At 41.2% G+C, this 22,615-nt stretch overlaps 1 protein-coding gene across 1 annotated transcript in view; it reads right to left on the bottom strand.

Moving 5' to 3' along the window:
• The window catches only part of clpb (caseinolytic mitochondrial matrix peptidase chaperone subunit B), an 80,254-nt gene that overhangs the window by 10,304 nt on the left and 47,335 nt on the right, over nt 1-22,615 (bottom strand). Inside the window, exons 9-12 of the mRNA XM_036562744.1 lie at nt 5,825-5,902; nt 2,612-2,667; nt 2,461-2,505; nt 470-631 (exon numbers count right to left, since the gene is read on the bottom strand). Of these exons, the coding sequence (XP_036418637.1) occupies nt 470-631; nt 2,461-2,505; nt 2,612-2,667; nt 5,825-5,902 (341 nt within the window). The remainder of the gene's footprint in view (nt 1-469; nt 632-2,460; nt 2,506-2,611; nt 2,668-5,824; nt 5,903-22,615) is intronic.

The raw sequence follows: 22,615 nt of genomic DNA, 5'->3' as shown, positions 1-22,615 counted from the left end.
TTCTTTTTATTATTAATTACACTCAATTACTGCACTTCCACTCACTGGCTGTGGTACAAGCGTTCCTAATAAAGTGGCCTGTGAACGTGTAGAAACATTTCTGATCAATTTATAATGAACATTTTTTTTTCCAAAGAACATGAGGAAGAACCACCGAGAGGAACCAAGACTCAAGACGTGAAACGTCCTAAGAACATGAGGAAGAACCACCAAGAGGAACCAAGACTCAAGAGGTGAAACGTCCTAAGAACATGAGGAAGAACCACCAAGAGGAACCAAGACTCAAGAGGTGAAACGTCCTAAGAACATGAGGAAGAACCACCGAGAGGAACCGTGGCTCAAAAGTGGATCCCATATTCCTCCGGAATACAAGTAATATTGCAACCCCACAAACTGGTGATGTTCTAGAACGCTCAGGAACGTCTGAGAACATCTGGCAGTGATGCAAGTGTGACTTGTGCGTTTGTACCTCATCAAACAGCTGCAGCATGATGGTGAGGACGTCCGGGTGGGCTTTATCCACCTCGTCAAACAGAACCACAGCGTTCGGACACTGCTTCAGCTGCTTAGTGAGCTGACCACCCTCCTCATGACCAACATAACCTGGAGGGGAGCCAATGAACTTAGCCACCTGAGAGAGAGAGAGAGAGAGAGAGAGAGAGAGAGAGAGAGAGAGAGAGAGAGAGAGAGAGAGAAGAGAGAGAAAGAGGAGAGAGAGAGAGAGAGAGAGAGAGAGAGAGAGAGAGAGAGAGTACTACGTTCACTCATCCCTGTGTGTCTGTGAGGGAGTTAAGGCCCAAGGTCAGTGCTTTAGCGCACGGCTAAACGGCTTAAGACTGACAGCTCAGGTATGAGGGGTCACTAATAACAATGCCTTTAAAATGATGACATCAGCTTTAAGACTGTAAAGACAAAGAGCAGCAGCACAGCTGACACCAGCAGCACTGCACGCTAGGCTAATCACTGCACTACACACAAGACTACACACAGCACTACACACTGCTCACACACACTGCTCACACACACTGCACTACACACAAGACTACACACACTGCACTACACACAAGACTACACACACTGCACTACACACACTGCACTACACACACTGCACTACACACACCGCTCACACACACCGCTCACACACACTGCACTACACACTGCTCACACACACTGCACAACACTGCACTACACGCACTGCACTACACACACTGCTCACACACACTGCACTACACACACTGCACTACACACACTACACACACTGCACTACACACACTGCACTACACACACTGCACTACACACACTGCTCACACACACTGCACTACACACACTGCTCACACACACTGCTCACACACAAGACTACACACACTGCACTACACACACTGCACTACACACACTGCTCACACACAAACACCCAGCCTGATCAGAACTGTGCTGAGTAATAACAGTGTAGATGGAAATACTGTACACGACACACCAAAAGGCAGGTGTAGATCCTGTATTACATATTTGAAGTTTCTCCAGAAAAATGAGGTCATTAAATGATAAAATACTGCAATTATTTACTTACATTATACTGAGTTTCTCATCTCATCATCTGCCATAAAATATGATCACCAAGCTGAATTATGAGGCCTTCTGCATATTAATTTCATTATTACTTTATTGTAGATGTTAATTTGATTATAACTTCGTTCTGGATATAAACTGTATTATAACTTCATTCTGAATATTCATTTTATTATAAATCTAATCTGAATATTCATTTTATTATTACTTCATTCTAGATGTAAATATAACTGTATTCTGAATGTTAACTTTATTATAACTTCATTCTGTATAGTAATTTTACTATAACTCCATTCAGAACATAAATCATATATAAATATTATTATAATACAATAAAATAATAATAATAAATATAATATAATATGTAAATATTATTACATATAAATATATAAATAATGTCATACTGGATATTCATTTCATTATAATTTCATGCTGTATATCAATTTTATTATAATGCCATTTGGAATATTATTTTAAAATAATTTTTATTTTAACTTCATTCCTGATATAAGTTTCACTCTGGATGTTAATCTTATTATAATTTACTGCTGAATATTTATTTCATTATAACTTCATTCTTGATATAAACTTTACTCCGGATGTTAATTTTATTATAATTTTTGTTTAATATGTATTTTATTATAATTTAATGCTGGATGCTGATTGAATTATGTTTGCATTATATTTGTATTATATTTTATATTTGTATTAATAAGTTTAGCTTATTCTAGATATTAGAACAGCTTCACACATTTATTACCAACAAAAATGTAATTTTTTCTAAACTTGTGAAGAGCAGACCTGAACCTTTACTACTATATTGTATATTAATGCTTATAAAAAATACAGTAAATGAACTGACAGCTCAATCATATGAGAGTATGAACATTTTACCTCATGTTTCTCCTGAAATTCAGACATGTCCATTCTTATGAAACCCTATTGAATAGAACATGTTTACATTAGTCAGTAACTCAATAAATATGAATAAATATATGGATAATATATGGTTGGTTTATTGCTGGTGTTGCTGTTTGATACTGACCTTCTTGATGTCTTTGTGCATGTACCTGGCCACCTGCTTGGCCAGCTCGGTTTTACCTACAAACACAAACACTCACTATTTTACAATGTTACAATATTTTACAGTCACAATATTTTTTAATCATGTCCCCAAAGCAGCCTGCAGTGCAGCTCAGTAAGGAGCATCACTGAGGGAAGATCATCTGCTTCAGTAGCTTTAATGTTGCTACGACCACAGCCTACACGGCTAACTACTGCAGCACAGCTGAAGGACTTTGCTGACCGCACTGTCCTTGTCAGTTTCCATGGCCAATACAGCCACATGTACCATATACCAGCTACATGAATACATGTGCAACAGAAATCTACACCTGAGGCCGAATTACAGAAACATCCTTACTCTGTTTAGTCACCATGACAACAGTTAGGACTGAATTTAGGACAGTAGCTATTACAGAACAACATATCCCAACTTCATAATCTCATCATGAACTCCAGATAAGAAAACAGCATCACACAAACATCCTAACTGGACAGAATCTCCTCAAGACTGTCCTCTGTTTCTATCGTTAGCCATTCAATTCAAAAGAGAAGCATAACAAGCTCACTATAACTTCCATAATGGCATCATATTTATTCATGCTGCACTTTTTCAAGTGATTTTTTTCCCCTGAAGTTCATAATAACTTCATAGTGAACAATTTTATTATGACTTCATTCTGGACATAAATTTTATTACAATGTCACTCTGAATATTAATTGTATTACAAGTTCATTTGGAAAATTAAGTCTAATATAATTTCATTCTGAATATTCATTTTATTATAATTTAATTCTGGATATTCATTTTATTATAATTTCATTATAGATTATAATTTTACCACAATTTCATCCTGAATATTATTTTTAGTAAGATTCCATTCAGGATATTAATTTTATTATAATTTTATTCTGGATATGAATTTTATTATGAAGTTATTCTGGATATTAATTGTATTGTAATTTCATTCTGGATATTAATTTTATTATAATTTCATTCAGGTATATTAATTTTATTGTAATTTCAGTCTGGATATTAATTTTATCATAATTTCATTAATTTTATTATGAGTTCATTGTGGATTTTTTTTTTCTAGTTTTTATTCTTTTATAATTTCATTCAAATTTTATTATGAGATCATTCTAGAAATTAATTGTATTCCAAGTTCATTCTGGATAATAATTTAATGTAATTTCATCCTGGATATAATTTTATTTCCTCAATATTCATTTTTAATACAACTTCATTCTGGATATTAATTACCTTAGAACTTCATTCTCCAGCTTCATTCCCTCTAATTACATGATTGTATGTAAGGTTCTAGGTAAAGACTTCTGTCTATGAAGGTTCTGTAATTGGGCCCCTGATTGAAGAAGGTTTCCATCCTCTATTTTAACAAATATTACCATATCAAATACAAAAGGTTTGATGGAAAAAGCAAATACTGAATAAAATCGACACACGTTACACAAAGGTTTCTACAGTCTTGAGGTGAATAAACCTTTTTTGCCAACCAACTTCTAAGACTGAACTGAGGTGTGGAAAAACATCCCTGCAGATTTCTGTGAAAAACTCAAAGCCAGTTCCTTTGAAAAGAATGGAAGCTGTAATAACGGCGAAAGGTGGACAAGATAAACACTGGAAATCGTTACTATATTTGTCAAATTTGTTAAATATGTTTTCTGTTTCTTCCTGAATAACTTGTACCTGTGGACACTAGATTTTGCAGGTGGGCATGTTCTGAAGAGGGTGGGTGTGGTCATTAATAATCAGGCCTGTGCAGGTCTTTACTGTAAAGCTTGTCCTTCCCCTCCACAGCAGCTACCAAAGAGCCAATTACATTCTATTTCACAAGATTCTCCACCAGAAGAGTTTCCCCCCCGATCGTGACTGAAATCAGCGTCCCACCCAGTGCCCACTTGGGCTTTTTGTTTTTCCCTTTCCGGGTCCGTCATTTCTCTCTCTCTGACTCTGTTTTCCATCTCCTGTCCGTCTCGCTCATCCATTCTCCCTCTGTGTCTCTCTCGCTGCGTAAAATATTCCTCTTATGAATTTTAATATACATATATGGTAAGCGGGGGGGCTGCTGAATATTGATGCTGGTGGTCAGAGAAGCTGCAGGCAATAAAACGGCAATATGAGGCATCTAGCAATCTACATCAATCTCCTCAGGACCATCAGACAAACAAACAACTGTCACAGTTCATGAGTGTGTGTGTGGTGGTGGTGGGACATCTTGTGTACGAGTGCTTAGGATGAAAGAAAAGGCCGAAATGAGAACAGTTATTCACAAACAAGGGAAAAGTGACTGTTTAGCTTCGGAGAGGTTTGTCGAAGTCCAGCAGAAGTTTGTACAGTACCAGTCAAAACTTTGGACAGACCTACTTAAAGCATCTGATTCACAATTAACTGTTTTTTTAAATTGATTTTAAAATGATTTTTGTGAATTAAGAACAATTCAATTTGATACACTTAACATTTTGATTCAGTGACTGGATTCAGTTATTCAAGCATGTTTAAGACTTATTACAGTTAATTAAAACTATTGATATAATCAAGTCAGGGTTTCCTGTTTTGTTGATGTTTTTTCAGAAAGAGTCTTCAGTGCTCATCAGTCCAGCTGTGTCAGTTTGCGTGGTCTACTGTTTTGTGGCTGAGCTGTTGTTGCTCCTATACACCTCCATTTCACAATAACAGCACTTACAGCTGACCAGGGCAGATCTAGCAGGGTGAAAAATTTCACAAACTGACCTGTGGCACAGGTGGTGTTCTACGACTGTGCCACGTTTAAAGTCACTGAGCTCTTCAGTACGACTCATTCTACTGCTAGTGTTTGTCTATGGAGACTGCACGGCTATGTGCTTGATTTTATACACCTGTTAGCAATGGGTGTGGCTGAAACACTTGGACTCAATAAGAAGGAGGGGTGTCCACATACTTTTGGCTATCTATCTGTCAAGCAGCTTCATAAGAAGCACCCTGGGAAGCTTTTTCAACAGACCTGAAGAAGTGCACATACAGTAATGTAAATGACTGGGGCGCCTAAACTTTTGCACACGACCGCATACTGAGACCTTGTTGGCTGTTCAAAACTACTTGTTGGGGGCACTGAAAAAAAACAACAATTAAAAAATTTGGGAAGTAAAGGCTTCAACTTCATATTTCTGTTTAGAGGCTGAAACAAAGAGAAGTCACCGATTCCGGAAGAGCCGAGGAAGAGGAAGACGAGGGGATGCTCTTCATCATACCATCCGTTCTCTTTCCTCCTGATGGCTGGAATAAACACAGAATGAAAGAAAGAAAGAGAAGAAATTGTTATTGTTATTATTACTTTATAACTATGTAATGTACACGTACACATTTTGGGCTTTTAACTGACTTAGACTTTAGACTAAAATCTTTTTGCTTTGAGTGACCTTAGTCGACCTTCATTATGTTTATTTTATTAAAATTATTGAATTTCCATTTTATCATTACCAAAACAATCATAACGTAAGCGAAACTTTACCAAATGTTTCAGTAGTGACTGTTTCAGTAGTGACACTTTCGTTCGTTTTGAGCAGAACTCAGAAACACTAACTGGTACATGACCAGCACACACAGCTCTGGACAGTTGTGCACACATAAAATCATTATATTCTTCATTAAAACACAAAAAAGTTACTTAATTACAGAAAATGTGTTTCAGTAGTGACAATATATGATGTTACACACTGATTTTCATACAGTACTTCTAAACAGTGGGATATAACTGCTCACCATGTGGCCATGAGGGACAGGGATGCAGTCTCACTTCCTGCTCTAAAATGCAGGGGCGTGGCTAAAAATAGGCTCCGCCCTTAGACTAAAACTCAGTGTCTCTGTAGTGACATGAAAATGTGGGACAGCATTTTTTTTTTATTCAAAAATTAAACTGATAAATCTAATTTTTTTTAACTTCACTTTAAAAGAAATCAAAAAGTGTAAGTATAAATTTAAAAACCTTAAAAAAAACCCCAATAAAATGTAAGTAGTGTAAATTGAGGGGTTAGGGTTGGTCCAGACACCTCCCAATAGAAAGTGCCCTATAAATGATGATGTTGTACATATTTAGCTTATTAATATCTCTATTAAGGCCTCGAGTTTAAACCGATTAAATATATATGGTCTGAATACTTAAATGTTTTTGAACAGTGTTTTTACTGTGGGAGCACAGTTTGAACTAATTCGGTATGATGGTCCATAGGGTACATACACATTAGCTGCTCTTTACATTGTGCGAATGTGTGGAAGTTTTTACATGAAACACTTAAAAATGAAGTCTGAGTTGACAGTTTGGAGATAAACTTTGGCCAAAAAAAATTTTTTTTTAATTCATTCATGGCGGAGAGGTACATGCAGGGCGTTGTAAGGCAAAATAGACCCCAAAGAAAACTTGTTCATATTTACCACTATTTTATCACCATTAACATTATATATAAAAACCTCACTGGAGTTCCCCTTAAATAAGGTGCTTGCTTTGAAGTTTTTTTTCACGACAGTGACGATAGTAACAAAACAACTTTATTCCCTTAAAACGTTGTGCTTTAACAAAAGAGAGAAGGATAAATTGACAAGACATAGGTGAAGGGAGTGATGTGAGCAAAAGAGTAAAGATAAAGACCAAAATGCATGTCGAACACACGCAAACGCACAAACATACGCCTCTCTCTTTCTTCCCTCATCCTCTCCTCCCTCCCTCCCTCCCTCCCTCCATTAGCTCGACGCTAATTCCATTAGCCTGCTCCATGCTGCAGCCGGCAAATCACGTTAGCATGGATCCAGCAGAGGTGCCTCAGGAACAAGGGCTACGATAACACGCCGTCGCCACGGAGACCGGCCCTGTGCGCGCGCCTGTGTGTGTATGAAAGGGACGGGCAGATATAAATGCGAGCGAGAGAGCAGACCGGGTGGTTTTGGGGTAATAGAGGGGGGTTCGGTGGCCTGGGGGTCAGGGGTGTTTTTGTGAGTTTGCATGGAACAGAGTCGAAGCTTAAAGCTAAATAAAGCTAAGAGGCACTTAGAGCAGCCAAGGAGAAATATCCATCATATCTCATCCTGCTTAGCTCTTACGGAAGAGAGAGAGAGATGGAGAGGGAGAGGGAGAAATGTTTTCGGAATTCTGCGGCTGCACAATAGGCCTGTGCTGGTAAAAGGGGAATTCCACTGATTTTTTAAAATTTCTGCATAACTCAATCGTCAGGATGCAAACAAAGTCATTCAGAGTGGTTTGATGTCAAATGCTCCACTACAGAGAAATTTACTGACTATGACTTGTTTACCGTGGTGGTGACGGGAACCAGGGGTCACGTCTTCTTATCATTTTATTTACCATCCAAAACCACCAGTGACTCTTCATTGTCTTCTGAATGTTTATTGTAAAATAGTGGAACATCTGGAAAAAAAAATGGAGGGCTATTTTGCTTTACAACACCCTTCATGTACCCCCCGCCATGAATGGATGTTTAAACGTGATGTTTTAGGCCTACATCTTCTCATAAATCACTGGCTGTGTTTACATGCAAAGATTTTTGCCAATCTGATCGAATACAGTCCTATTATAGATTCAGACTGAGGTGTTTATATGCTCACTCTACTCAACAGTCTGAGGGAAAATCTCCATTTGCATGCCCACTACAAGTAATTTGATCCACTTAGTGTAGACGTTACCATGACAACGAGCATCATGTGAGTCCAGTCAGAGTGAGATGAGCAGCAGTGAGCAGTGCTTGCGTTTTTAACTGCTTTAAAATGATGTCAGACTCAGGAAAACGTCCTTCACATGTCCTTATTAAAGAAGGCCGAGAGGAAGACGTCGTGTTCTGAGACACATAAGCTGGACGTCCGTCCCACCGCCGTCTTTTAAAGATCAGAGCATAAACTTCGTCTCCTCTGCAGACCAGTTTCTGCTCCGCCATGTTGAACGGTATAAACTCTCACTATGACGTGACGAACATGATCAGAACGGACCTAAACTTTACGTAACCATGTCATATGAGGCGTTAAACTCTTCAGACGTCTGGTTCCCATCACCACCACTTAACAATTCTTGATAGGTTTCTCTGGAACACAGCATTTCACAACAAACTACTACTATAAATTGTTAACACATTAACCATTTACTTATACAGAAACCGTGAAAAACCGTTCAATCTCCCCTTTAACCGAGTTACCATGGTAACATCCCCCACTGACTGAAAAAAACTAATTTACCACCTGTTTAAAAAAAACACTGTAGATCTATGTGACTCCTCAGACTATGTATATTAAAGCAATAAGCCAAGAGAGGCTTCACGCATACAAACCGTTCAAAAGTTTACCATCAATATTTTCAACAACATTAAACTAATTTATTTGAAGACAGGTGTAAACAGTAATTCTAATACGTTAGTCTTGTACAGCATCACAGGTTTCAAATAACTAGTAGGATGAAGATGCACTCGCTTACTATGAAGCCACATGGTTGTAACGTACAGATTGTGGCTTTGCACTGTGGTGTTGAAGGGGACGTCGCTGGAAAAGATGTCACCAGCATTTAGAGCATCTGTTGCTCTAAAATGTGTACATACTCCTCAGTATTACTAGTGCCTCCATAGATGTGCAAGTGACCCATACCATTGGCACAAAAACACTATTTCCAAAAACAATTTGAAAGAGAGACTCGTCAGACCACAACACACATTTCCACATTGCGTCAGTCTGTCTCAGATGAGCTTCAGCCCAGAGAAGTCGGCGGTGTTTCTGGATGTTGTTGACATTTGGCTGCCACTTTTGCATAGTAGAGTCTTTCTTGGCACAAATTATATGTAAAAGAGCATTATTCTTTGTCTAGTTGCCACTACTGGGCCTTCTTGGTAAAAACACTCTGAAAATGGGCAATTCTCAGATCCCTTGGTCTGAAAGCTCTTGGACTGAGCAAGATTGAGATTTCTTGGTGAAAAAGCTTTTGAGAAGGGCACTGCTGGATTTTTTTGTCTAAATGCTTTGCTCTTGGATGGGACATCGCTTTCTTGGTCCTAATGGTCTCGGCATGGACATTACTGGATGTTTTTAGTTCAAATACTCCTGGGATGGACATTGCTGAGGCTTTTGGGATAAGCATCAGTGGGCTTTCTTGGTCTAAATGCTTTTGGCTTGGCATTACAGGGCTTTCTAAGTCGTCTGAGTACTCTTGGGGGTGGACACTGCTTGTCCCACGTGTTTAAAGCAAAGATATGGAATGTTCTGCAATGGCCAAGTCAACCACCTGACCTCTATGTAATCAAGCATGCATGCAAGCTTACTGAAGGCAAAACTGAAGGTAAAATACCCCAAGAAGGCAAGAAGGAAGGGCAGGAACTAAAGACAGTTGCAGTTAAAGCCTAGAAGAACATGGCCAGGGAGGAAACCCAGTGTCTGGTGAACTTCAGGCAGTTATTCACTGCAAAAGATTTCAACCAAGCACAAAAAATGACAATTTCATTTATGATTATGTTAGCCCATTCATTTTTGGGGGCTGTATGACTCTAATTGAATGTAAAATGTGTATGTAACCCTCAATATCATTGATGTCTCCACAGATGTGCAAGTGACCCATGCCATTGGCACAAACACAATATTTCCAAAAACAATTTGAAAGGGGGACTTGTCAGACCACAACACACATTCAACTTTGCATCAGTCCGTCTCAGATGAGCTTTAGCCCAGAGAAGTCACCTGACCCGAATACTGCACGCTGATATTCGCTGAATGGATTTATTAAGTTCTGCTGGAGAACTGCGCCGGTGTTTGACCGTTTCTGCTGTAAAACTTGCAACACCTTGACAATGGACAATAATGGCTTTTGTGACTAAACGTATATAGTTCAGAAGGCACTGTGTGTTAAGAATAACTCTCTACAGTCAGCTGGTTTTTTTTAAAGAATGGCATTTATCATCTTTTGCAATTGAACACTTCAAATATCAGATGAGTATCGGTGTCAGCTGATACTCATGGTCTCAATATCACTACTGGAAAAGAGAAAGAGGTACCGTGCGATCTGTAACTCTAATGTAAGGTCATGTGTAGTGCATCCACTCAGAAAGCCAATTACAGTTCAGCATCTCAGCATCGAACCCATTATAACTGACAAAGAGCAGAGAGAGAGAGAGAGAGAGAGAGAGAGAGAGAGAGAGAGAGAGAGAGAGAGAGAGAGAGAGAGAGATACGCTGATATCACGTTACAGAAACCTGTATTTCGTTCTGTGGAACCAGCACAGGAAATGAGAGGAGTCTACTGTATGAGTGTACGAGAGAGTCTACAGTCTGCAGTGTGTGTGTGTGTGTGTGTGTGTGTGTGTGTGTGTGTGTGTGTTTAGTGCTCTGTCATTCGTCATAAAGATGAATCTTGAATAGCCGACGGCCGTGTCTTCTCTCTTCTCCCCTGATAGCGCACATCGGCCGTATTTCTGCAATGGAGAGCGCTGTGTGTGCGTGTGCGTCTCCCTCGGCCCTCCGCGAGAGCCATATTTCAGAAGGGCCGTCTGTGACTGAGCCATTCTCTCTCAACTTTATTACACAGAGTGAGTGTGAGGGACACTCCCTGAGGACCGACGATACAAGCCTGAGAAACACAGCAGAGAGAAGTATGGAAGGGTAGAATTTTAGCTGTACATAACAACATTAATATTTCCCAGGAGGATTATTAGTACAGTATGTACATTAGCAGTTGTTGTGGGAGCACAGAAGAGCGTTAGTATGGAAGAACATTACTGTGCAAGCATAGGAGAACATTAATATAGAAATATGTTATTTTGGAAGCATGGGAGAACATTAGTATGGAAGTATGCTATTGTGGAAGCATGGGAGAACATTAATATGGGAGAACATTAATATGGAAGTATGTTGTTATGGAAGCATGGGAGAACATTAATATGGGAGAACATTAATATGGAAGTATGTTGTTATGGAAGCATGGGAGAACATTAGTATGGAAGTATGTTATTGTGGAAGCATGGGAGAACATTAATATGGGAGAACATTAATATGGAAGTATGTTGTTATGGAAGCATGGGAGAACATTAGTATGGAAGTATGTTATTGTGGAAGCATGGGAGAACATTAATATGGAAGTATGTTATTGTGGAAGCATGGGAGAACGTTAATATGGGAGAACATTAATATGGAAGTATGTTGTTATGGAAGCATGGGAGAACATTAGTATGGAAGAACATTAGTATGGAAGTATGTTATTGTGGAAGCATGGGAGAACATTAGTATGGAAGTATGTTATTGTGGAAGTATTGGAGAAAGTTCATATGGAAGTTGTGAAAGCATGGAAGAATGTTTATATGGAAGAACATTACTGTGCAAGCATGAGAGAACATTAATATGGAAGTATGCTATTGTGGAAGTATTGGAGAACGTTACTATGGAAGTATGTTACTGTGCAACCATGAGAGAACATTAATATGCATGTGTGTTATTGAGGAACGATGGGAGAACATTAATATAGAGGAAAGTTAATATGGAAGCATGAGAGAAAATTAGTATAGAAGAAAGTTATTATGGAAGCCTGGGAGAACATCAAAATGGAAAAATGTTGCTTTGGTAGCACGTGAGAACATTAGTATGGAAGAACGTTACTATGGAATCAGAATGTTCAACAGATACTTTGTCCAAATTTGACAAAACTGTCAGACATATTAAGACGTGTTAATGTTACAATTAGGTGAAATGCAGAAACTCAGGAGATATCAAACTTCTACTGGGCTGCTTGATAATCTAAGTTTTCTTAACAAAAATGTCCACTCTGGCTACGAACACCACCTGTGAACTATGTTTCCTGATTTTTCCTTAAGGCCATAATTCCATTAAGTACTGGATATAAAATTGAGAGTGCTCAAAATTCAGATAAAGAAAGTCTAGTAATTCCCATCAAGAGAGCATTCTGACAATAAAAGACCAGTAATGCCAATCCTAAGAGCGTCCAGACCAGTATTGCCCGTCTCAAGAATGTTCGCCCATCCCAAGAACATTTAGGCCAATAAAGCTGAGTAATGTCCTTTCCAAGAGCAATACAGACAAGAAATCCCATAATTGCGCAGCCTTGAAGTGCCTGGATAAAGAAAGTTTCAGACTAGCATTCAGAACAAAATGAAGTGAAATCTTGAAAAACTGGTAAATGTCTGCTTAAACTCGTCACTCTGCAGGTCTGAGAGTGACAGTGTCGCCGTGAGGCCATCACTTACACAAAGAAGTCATTGGCTTTGAAAGTCCTGTTAAACGAAGACAAATGGGCCAAAAGATTAAATGTTAGCCGAAACAACCTGAGCTGTGAGACTTTTGTTTTGTCTTCAAAACAAATATGGTGGATCTGGAATTGGGGCAAAATTTCACCTAAATGTATGCCCATCCCAAGAACATTTGGACCAAGAAAGACCATCCTGGGACTGTTCAGATCAAGAAAACATCTCCCAATAGCATATGGATTAAGAAAGCCCAGTAACGCCCATCCCAATACTGTTCCCATCAAGAAAGCCCAGTAATCCCATTTCAAGACCATTCACAACAACAGAGCCTTGTAAGGTGCCCATCGTAACAGCGCTGGGACCAAAAAATCCCAGCGATGCTCATCCCAAGAACCTTTGGACTACAACAGCTCAGCAATGTCCATCCCAAGAGTACTCAGACTTAGAAAGTCCAGTAATCCCAAGCCAAGAGAATTCGGACCAAGAAAACCTGCGATGCCCATTCCAAGCACAAAGCATTCAGACAAAAAAATCCAGCAGTGCCCTCCTCAAAAGCATTTTGACTAAGAAATACCAGCTGTGCTCATCCCAAGAGAACTTAGCCCAAGATATCTTATCCTGAGAGCATTTATACCAAGAAGGCCCAGCAGCACCAACTATACAAAGAAAACACTGTAATGTTTATCTACATATAATTTGTGCTCAGAAATGATGAACCTTCGGTATAATCAAAAAGAACCATTGTCTTAGGAGGGCCAGTTAAATGAAGACAAACAGACAGAAAGACAAAATGTTAGGTCAAATACGAACTTCTAATATCCCTTAACTGTCCCTCTGTTGTCCCCAGAAAGACAAGTAATGCCCGTTCCCAGAACCTCCAGAATAAGAAAGCCCAGTGATGCTTATCAGAGGCTTCAGAATCAGAAGACCCAGTCATCCCTGTCCCCAGAGCGTTTGGGCTAAGAAAGCCCAGTAATGCCTGTTCCTGGAGCTTTCAGACTGAAAAAGCCCAGTAATGTCCATTCCCAGAGCTTTTAGACTGACAAAGCCTAGTATCGCCAATACCCATAGTATTGGCACCGAGAAAGCCGGACTGAGAAAGTTCAGTAATGCCCGTCCCTAGAACTTCTGGACAAAGAAAGCCCATTACATCCTGCCCCCCGAGATTTTGAAATAAGAAAGCCCACTAATGCCTGTCCCCAGAGCTTTTGGTCTACGAAAGCCAAGTAAGGGCAGCACCCAGAGCTATTGGTCCAAGAAAGCCAAGTAAGGCCTGTACCCAGAGCTTTTGGCTAAGAAAGCCAAGTAAGGCCTGTCCCAAGAGCTTCTGGACAAAGAAAGACCTGTAAGGCCTGTCCCAAGAGCTTCTGGACAAAGAAAGACAAGTAAGGCCCGTCCCAAGAGCTTCTGGACAAAGAAAGACCTGTAAGGCCTGTCCCAAGAGCTTCCAGACTAATAAAGTCCAATAAGGCCCGGACCAGTGCTTTTTTACTAAGAAAGCCCATCAAGGCCCATTCCTAGAACGTTCACACTAAAGGTGTGTTCAGATTAGTTCAATAAAAATCAAACCCTGATGCAACTTCTCCGTTAAAGTGCTTTGTTAGAGCAAGTGAGAACGCTGCTATTCAAACTGGGTCACACCAAATAAGCAGACCGAGACCCCCTGAGCAGGTCAGTCTCAAGTATACACGTATATACACACCCTAAGAAAGCCCAGTAATGTCCACCCCCGAAGTTTTCAGACTAAGAAGGCCCAGGAATGCCAATCTCCATAGTATTGGCACCAAGACAGCCCAGTAACAGCAATCCCAAGAGCATTCACACCAAGAAAGCCCAGTAAGGCCCGTCCCCAGAGCTTTTGGACTAAGAAAAGTTGGTGAGGTCTGCCCCAAGGTTGTCCTCACCAAGAAATGCCCAGTAATGGCCATCCTAAGAGCATTTAGGCTAAGAAGCGGTGAAATTATGAAAAATCAGTGAAAGTCCCAGGGTTGGGAGTGACACTGTCGCCATGAGGCCGGTACCGTCTGGAAGAAGCCATTGGCTTTGAAGGGCCAGGTAAATGAAGACAAATGGTCTGAAAGAGCAAATGTTAGGTCAGCCCCGAACTTCTCCCGTCCCTAACCCAAAACAACGTTTTCTGGGAATAATGCATTACCGCATTAGCTACATACAGTGCACCAATCAGTGAAAAATGCCCTTGATGCGCAGTCCATTCTGCCGCACGTCTCCGGCTTCGCATCTTTGGGAGCAGTGATCCGAGGACGAGAATGCAATTTAGTATAAGCAGTCATGAAGGGGCGTGTGACAGACTCTCTGACTCTTACTCTCTGTTTTTCTTCAATCGTTCCGTCCTTCAACGGGACAACGTGCCAGAAGGAGACGCAGCGGCTCAGGGACAACTGTGTGTCCGAATGAACACAGGACATGCTCAAACGTTTGACAAGGTTAAAATAGACAATCCTGCTTTGATAGCTGAATAAGCTCTGAACAGCCAATCAGATACACAGAAGAGTTTAAGAGCAATCAAACAACTGAAGGCTATACTTATCAGATATTCTACAAATATACAATAGACATAAAACACTGAGTACGTTTAGTACAGTAACCCATTCGTTACATATTTAATAACGTTCAATAGCCCTTATTAGTTCTTATGACCTGTAATTGTTCAAAATGCACACATGCAGGCATACAATGGAACACGCACGCAGTGTAATGTGGTATCGGGTGTGTGTGTGTGTGTGTGTGTGTGTGTGTGTGTAGGTTCTCTTTGTCTGGAAGGGCAAAGGGCTGGTAATGACATTAAGGAGGATAATCGCCTTCAATAACTTTTAGCCCCTGAGAGCTAAACCAAGATCAATGTACAGCTTCCTGTGCGCCTGTGTGTGTGTGCAGATGGGTATGTGTGTGTGGTATAAGACATCGTTTGTGAATCTAAATTACATTAACATGCAGTCTGTCCATAAGTATTTGGACAGTGATACAATTTTTGTAATTTTACCTCTGTACACCACCACAGTGGATTTGAAATGAAGCATGAACTGTAGACTTTCAGCTTTAATTCAAGCGGTTTAACAAAAATTATTGCACTAACCATTTAGGAATTGTAGCCTTTAGCTTTTGTACATAGTACCTTCATTTTCACAGGCTCAAAAGTAATAGGACAAACTAATATAATTAAAAATACCAGGATTGTTTTTAATACTTGGATGCAAACCCCTTGCACTCAATGACTGCCTGAAGCCTGGAACCCATGAACATCACCAAATGCTGAGTTTCCTCCTTTGAAATGCTTTGCCAGGCCTTCACTGCAGCTGTCTTCAGTTGCTGTTGTTCTTTGCCTTAAGAAGCTTTAGGTTTGCTTTTGCGGTATGTTTTGGGTCATTATCCACCTGTACCATGAAGCACTGTCCTATCAGTTGTGCAGCATTTGGCTGAATTTGAGCAGCAAGTGCTGCTATATAGACTTCAGAATTCATCCTGCTACTTCCATCGGCAGTCCCGTCATCGATAAACACCAGTGGCCCAGTTCCACTGGCAGCCATACATGCCCATGCCATAAAACTACCTCCACCATGTTTCACAGATGATGTGGTATGCTTCAGATCCTGAGCCTTGTCTTTTCATTATTCTGGTACAAGTTAATCTTGGTTTCATCTATCCAAATAATCTTGTTCCAGGACTGGGCAGGCTTTCTGAGATGTTTTCTAGCAAAGTCTAATCTGGTACACTTTACTTGCAGCGATACATCTTTGGACCGCATATTAAGAGTTCCCATTAACAGCTACAAAATGCATATCCAACACTTAAAATCAACTTCAGACCTTTTAAAATTACAAAAATGGTGTCACTGCCCAAATACTTTCAGATCGGACTGTATTTTTTGAGCTACGCTACACTGCAGCTACAAAACTGCCTGGGCTGGCTGTAAGAGCTACGTTACGACACAGCTACAAGGTCTCCCGGACTGAGAGCGACCTTTCCTCACAGCTGAGGACTCTTTCTGGGCTGTGACATTTCCTGGGCCAGCTGCCTGTGCGGCACTACAAAGCAGCTATGAGGCCTCCCAGGCTGAGAAGGACCTTTGCCTGTGACTCTTTACAGGCTATGTGACTTCTTGTGCTCCCTGAGTGATGCTACATCACAGGTACGAGGCCCTCCCGACTGAGAAGGACCTTTCCCTGCAGCTAAGTACTCTTTACAGGCTATGACATTTCCTGGGCCAGCTACCTGTGCGATTTTACACCACAATGCCAAGGCCTTCCAGGCTGACAGGTACCTCTCTCCATGGCTAAGGACTGTTTCAGGGCTACATGGTTTCCTGGGCTGGCCATTTAAGCAATACTATACTGCAGTTATGAGGCCTCCTGTACTAAAGGGGGACCTTTCCCTGCAGCTATGGACTCTTTCTGAGCTGTGCTACATCACAGCTACATGGCCCCCTGGACTGAGGGGGACCTTTCTCCACAAGTTCTCTTTCCAGGGTACAACATTTCCTGGGCCAGCTCCCTGTGTGGCGCTACACTGCAAGACTGAGAAAGAACTTCCCCCTTGGCTAAGGACTCTTTCCGGGCTACGTTTTTTCTTGGGCTGGCCACTGAGTGACACCACACCACAGCTACATGGCCTCCTGGACTAAGATGGACCGTTCACTGCAGCTAAGGACTCCTTCTGGGCCAGGAGGTTTCCCAGGCTGGTGGATTGAGCTACATCACAGCTACAAAACTGCCTGGGCTAGCTGCTGGTGCTATGTTGCCACCAGCAGCCACCAGCTGGCCACCAGAGCTACTTTACACCGCAGACACGAGGCTTTCTGAACTGAGAGGGACCTTTCCCCACAGCCAAAAACTCTTTTCTGAGCTACAACATTTCCTGAGCCAGCTGTCTGTGTGGCACGACACCATAACTACAAGAACTCCCAGGCTGAGGGAACTTCCCCCATGGATAAGCACTCTTTCTGGGCCAAGAAGTTTCCCGGGCTGGCTGACTGAGCTGTGCTACATCACAGCTACAAGGCTTCCCGGACTGAGAGAGACCTTTCTCCGCAACTAAGGTCTCTTTCCAGGCTACGACATTTCCTGGGCCAGCTGCCTGTGTGCCACTACACCGCAGCTACGAGGCCTTCCAGACTGAGAGGGACCTTTCCCCACAGCCAAAAACTATTTTCCAGGCTACAACGTTTCCTGAGCCAGCTGCCTGTGTGACACTACACCTAAGCTACAAGGTCTTCCAGGCTGAGGGAACTTCCCCATAGCTAAGAATTCTTTCTGGACCAGGAGGATTCTCGGGCTGGCTGGAGCTCTGGTACACCGCAGCTACAAGGCGTCCCGGACTGAGAGGGAACTTTCCTTCTGTGGAAAAAGTGATATGATCAGATGAGTCACCCTTTATCACGTTCCCTACAAGTGGGAGATTTCATGTGCAGTGTACACCAAGAGAATGGTTCAAGCCTGAATGCTTGACCTCTACATCGAAGCGACTTTGTTTTGCTAGTGTGGGGCATTTTGCCGGCATGGTTTGTCCTCTCAGAGGGAAGGGTCACTGAAAATCAATATGATTGCCTTTATCCTATGATGAAACATTTCTATCCTGATGGGAGTGCTGTCTTCCAGGATGATAAAGCCTCCATCAACAAGACATGAGGGGTCACTAAATGGTTTGATCAGAATGAAAATGATGCAAGTCGTATTCTTTGGCCTTCACAGTCACCAGATCTCAACCACTGTGAATATTTTGGACTGATATGTAAGAGGGCACTACTCCACCACCATCAGAACACCAACTGATGGGATATCTTTTGGAAGAATGGTGCTCCATCTACGCCAAGATGTAGTGAAGCTGAAGCTGTTCTGGCAGCTCGTGGTGACCCAACACCTTACTGAAATATTTTCTGTTGATTTTAATTTTAAAAATAGAAAAGACCAAAATAGTAATTGCAGGGCTGTGCAAAAGTTTGGACACCCTACTAAGTCAGTACTTAAATGGTGTTTGTAGGCAGCAAGAATTCTTTCTATTCCCGTTTTAGGAATTTTCAACCACTGTTTCTTGCAGAACGTGTCTGGTTATCCCACCAGTAACCATTGATAACATCTCTTTTGGAGTTATTTAAGTATGTAAGTGAGAATCTAACATTGCGGTTTAATGTTATTCACCTGTTATAAGGTTATAAGGTGATGAGGTTATTTATAGCTATCTTTCATATTTATGTTACTTAAGACTTTGAGTGTCAGTCAGTAAAGCATTGTTTACCTAAATCAACTGGAATCAGTGTAATTTTTAAACACTATTATCAGTTGTTTACTTTTTTATCTCCATAAAACCTGTGACAAACTTTTCATACTGGCCAGGCTCTAACAAACAAACCTGCCTTACATTTCACTTTCTAAGTCTTAAACCTCACTTTAATTCCTTTTTTGAATCATTTTACTCTCAAACACACGTCTCTGTTTCTTCACAACAATCTTACTTCTTATTCCCTCATGGTGTCTCTCTACCCCTCTCTCTCTTCTTCGATAACAGTATAGAGTGTTGTGTGTGTGTGTGTGGTGTCTGCAGTCGAAGCTGTAGGTCCAGCCTGATATATTCACTATATTAGTTCTAAAAGATCAATATTCTGCTGCTTTAACGGTCACTGCGCTGGGCCTCAAATTGCTTTCAGGACAATTTGCCACCGCAATAACTGCCCATTTATCAAATCACTTTTAGAGAGGCTGCAAGCTTCCACCACTCTCTCTCTCTGTCTCTCTCTCTCTCATGCACTCTCCCTCTTTCACTCACTCCTTCTCTCTATCTCTTCACTACTCTTTCTCCCCTGACTCCACACCTCTCTTTCTTTGCTGCCTATCTCTCTCATGTCTTTCTCTCTACTCTCTATCTGTCTCTCTCTCCTGTATATCACTCTCTCTCTTTACTCTATATCTGTCTCCCTCTCCCTACTATATATCTACCTCTCTCTCTACTCTATCTCTCTCTCTCTCTCTACTCTATATCTCTCTCTCTCTCTACTATATATCTAGCTCTCTTTCTGTACTTTATATCTACAACCCCAAAAGTTGTGTAAAATGTAAATAAATGTAAATAAAATCAGAACGCAGTGATTCGCCATAGAGCCTTTTTTTTTCACAATAGAACACAGAAGACATATCAGACATTTTACAATTTCATGAAAAACATTAACTCATTTAGAACGTGACGGCAGCAATGCATTGCAAAAAAGTTGGGAAAGGGGCAACAAAAGTAAGTGGTACTAATAAAAAACAGCAGGAGGAGCAGTTTGCAACTAACTCACATGACTGGGTATAAAAAGAGCATTTTAGAGAGAGTCTCCCAGAAGCAAAGATGGGCAGAGGTTCACCAATCTGAGAAAAACTGCATCAAAAAATTGTGGAACAATTTCAGAAAAAATGTTCCTCAATGTAAAATCCAGCTGACGGTCAATATTGGACGCTCGCGATCTTCGGGCCCTCAGGCGGCAATGCGTTGAAAAAAGGCCTGATTCTGTACTGGAAACAACTGCATGGGCTCAGGAACACTTCCAGAAATCAGTGTCTGTGAACACAGATCGCCGTGAAATCCACAAATGCAAGTTAAAGCTGTATCATGCAAAGAAGAAGCCATATGTGAACACAATCCAGAAACACCGCCATCTTCTCTGGGCCAAAGCGCATTTAAAATGGACTGAGGCAAAATGGAAAACTCTTCTGTGGTCAGATGAATCAAAATTTGAAATTCTTTTTGGAAACCATGGACGCTGTGTCCTGCGGACTCAAGAAGAGAGGGACCATCCAGCTTGTTATCAGCGCACAGTCCAAATGCCTGCATCTCTGATGGCATGGGGTTGCATTAGTGCCTATGGTGTGAGCAGCTTACACATCTGGAAAGGCTCTATCAATGCTGAACAGTATATAGAGGTTTTAGAACAACATGTGCTCCCATTCAGACAGCGTCTCTTTCAGGGAAGGCCTTCATATTTCAGCAAGACAATCAACCACATACTGCATCCATCACAACAGCATGGCTTTGAAGAAGAATGGTCCAGGTGCTGAACTGGCCTGTCTGCAGTCCAGACCTTCCACCAACAGAAAACATTCGGCACATCATGAAACAAAAAATCCGGCAAAGAAGACCCAAAGAAGACCCAGAACTGTTGAGCAGCTAGAATCTTACATCAGACAAGAATGGGACAACATTCCTCTCCCAAAACTCCAGCAACTGGTCTCCTCACTTCCCAGATGTTTACAGGCTGCTGTTAAAAGAAGAGGGGATGCTATACGACGGTGGACACGGCCCTGTCCCAACTTTTCTGAGATGTGTTGCTGCCATCAAGTTCTAAATGAGTTAATGTTTTTCATGAAATGGTAAAATGTCTCACTTTCAACATCTGATATGTGTTCTGTGTTCTATTGTGAATAAAATAAGGCTCTATGAGATTCGCAAATCATTGCATTCTGTTTTTATTTACATATATATATATATATATACACACACACACACACACACACACACACAGTGTGTGTCTCATTTTCATTCTCATTTCGGAGTAGAGTAAGAACTCAGAATTACTCAGAATAAAACTCATCAACATACACCTCCTCCTCCTGTAGGTAGTTCTGTTATCACAGTGACGATACAACGCCCTGGTTTGTGTTACTATTCAGTGAACACACTCCTGTTTCAAAAAATTCACACACACTCACATGTTGAGTCCAATCGATCGATAACGCAGTAATATAGTGCATTTATTGGGGCGTGCGTTATTGTGCTCTAACTCATCTTTCTGCTCCGTCCTGGGAGCCGTACACACACACACACACTCCCACACACACACACACTCACACACACACACACACTCACACACACACACTCACACACACACACCCACACTCACACACACAGTTTTACACGTTACGGAAAAATCAAAGAAAATAAATAAATGATTAGGAGATAAAAATGAAACATGCAGCACAGATGATCAGAAAACAGAACATATGTCATCTGAGCATGTGGGAGAGAGAGAGCGAGAGAGAGAGAGAGAGAGACGAAAGAGACAGAGGAGTGAAAAAAATGAGAGAGAAAGCAAGAGAGAGAGTAAAGAGAGATACACACAGAGAGTAAGAGAGGAGAGAGGGGAGAGAGAGAGAGAGAGAAAGAAATGATAGGGCGAGATAGAGAGAGAGGAAACAGGAAATGGACAGGAGTGAGAGAGTAAAAAGAGAGAGAGAGAAAAGAGAAGGTAAGAGGGCGAGAGGGGGAAGGGAGATCGAGAGACAGAGGCAGAAAGATAAAGGAGAGAGGGTTGAAAAATAAAGGAAAGGAGAAAGGAAGAGAGAGAGACAGAGGAGAGAGAGAAGAGATGGAAAGAAAGACAAGGATAGAGAGAGAGAGCAAAAGAAAGAGAGGAGAGAGAGAGTGACTGAGACAAGCAAAAAGGATCGGCAGAGAGAGAAAGGAAAGAGATCTGGAAAAATAAGGGAGAAGGGATGGCTGGAAAAGAAGAAAGGAAGAAACGTGATGTCAAGGAGAGATGGAGTGAAGGGGGAGAAGGAGGGAGGGAGGAGAAGGAGGGAGGGAGAGAGGGAGGGGGGGAGAGAAGGAGAGGGAGGGAGAGAGTTTTTTCTTCTCTGTAATTGAGTTAAGGGGCAGCTCTGGGCTGAAGACCAAGATCAGCAGCAGCTGTGCAGTGAACACACAGTCGTCTCCACCTGTGTCCCTCAAACCCCGCCCATTAATCTCAATTAACCAATTACACACCTCCAACTGAC

The sequence above is a fragment of the Colossoma macropomum genome, unplaced genomic scaffold (genome assembly GCF_904425465.1).
Source record: "Colossoma macropomum unplaced genomic scaffold, Colossoma_macropomum, whole genome shotgun sequence".
NCBI lineage: Eukaryota > Metazoa > Chordata > Actinopteri > Characiformes > Serrasalmidae > Colossoma > Colossoma macropomum.
The sequence above is the reverse complement of the archived record's forward strand: the minus strand, read 5'-3'. Positions and strand labels throughout refer to the sequence as shown.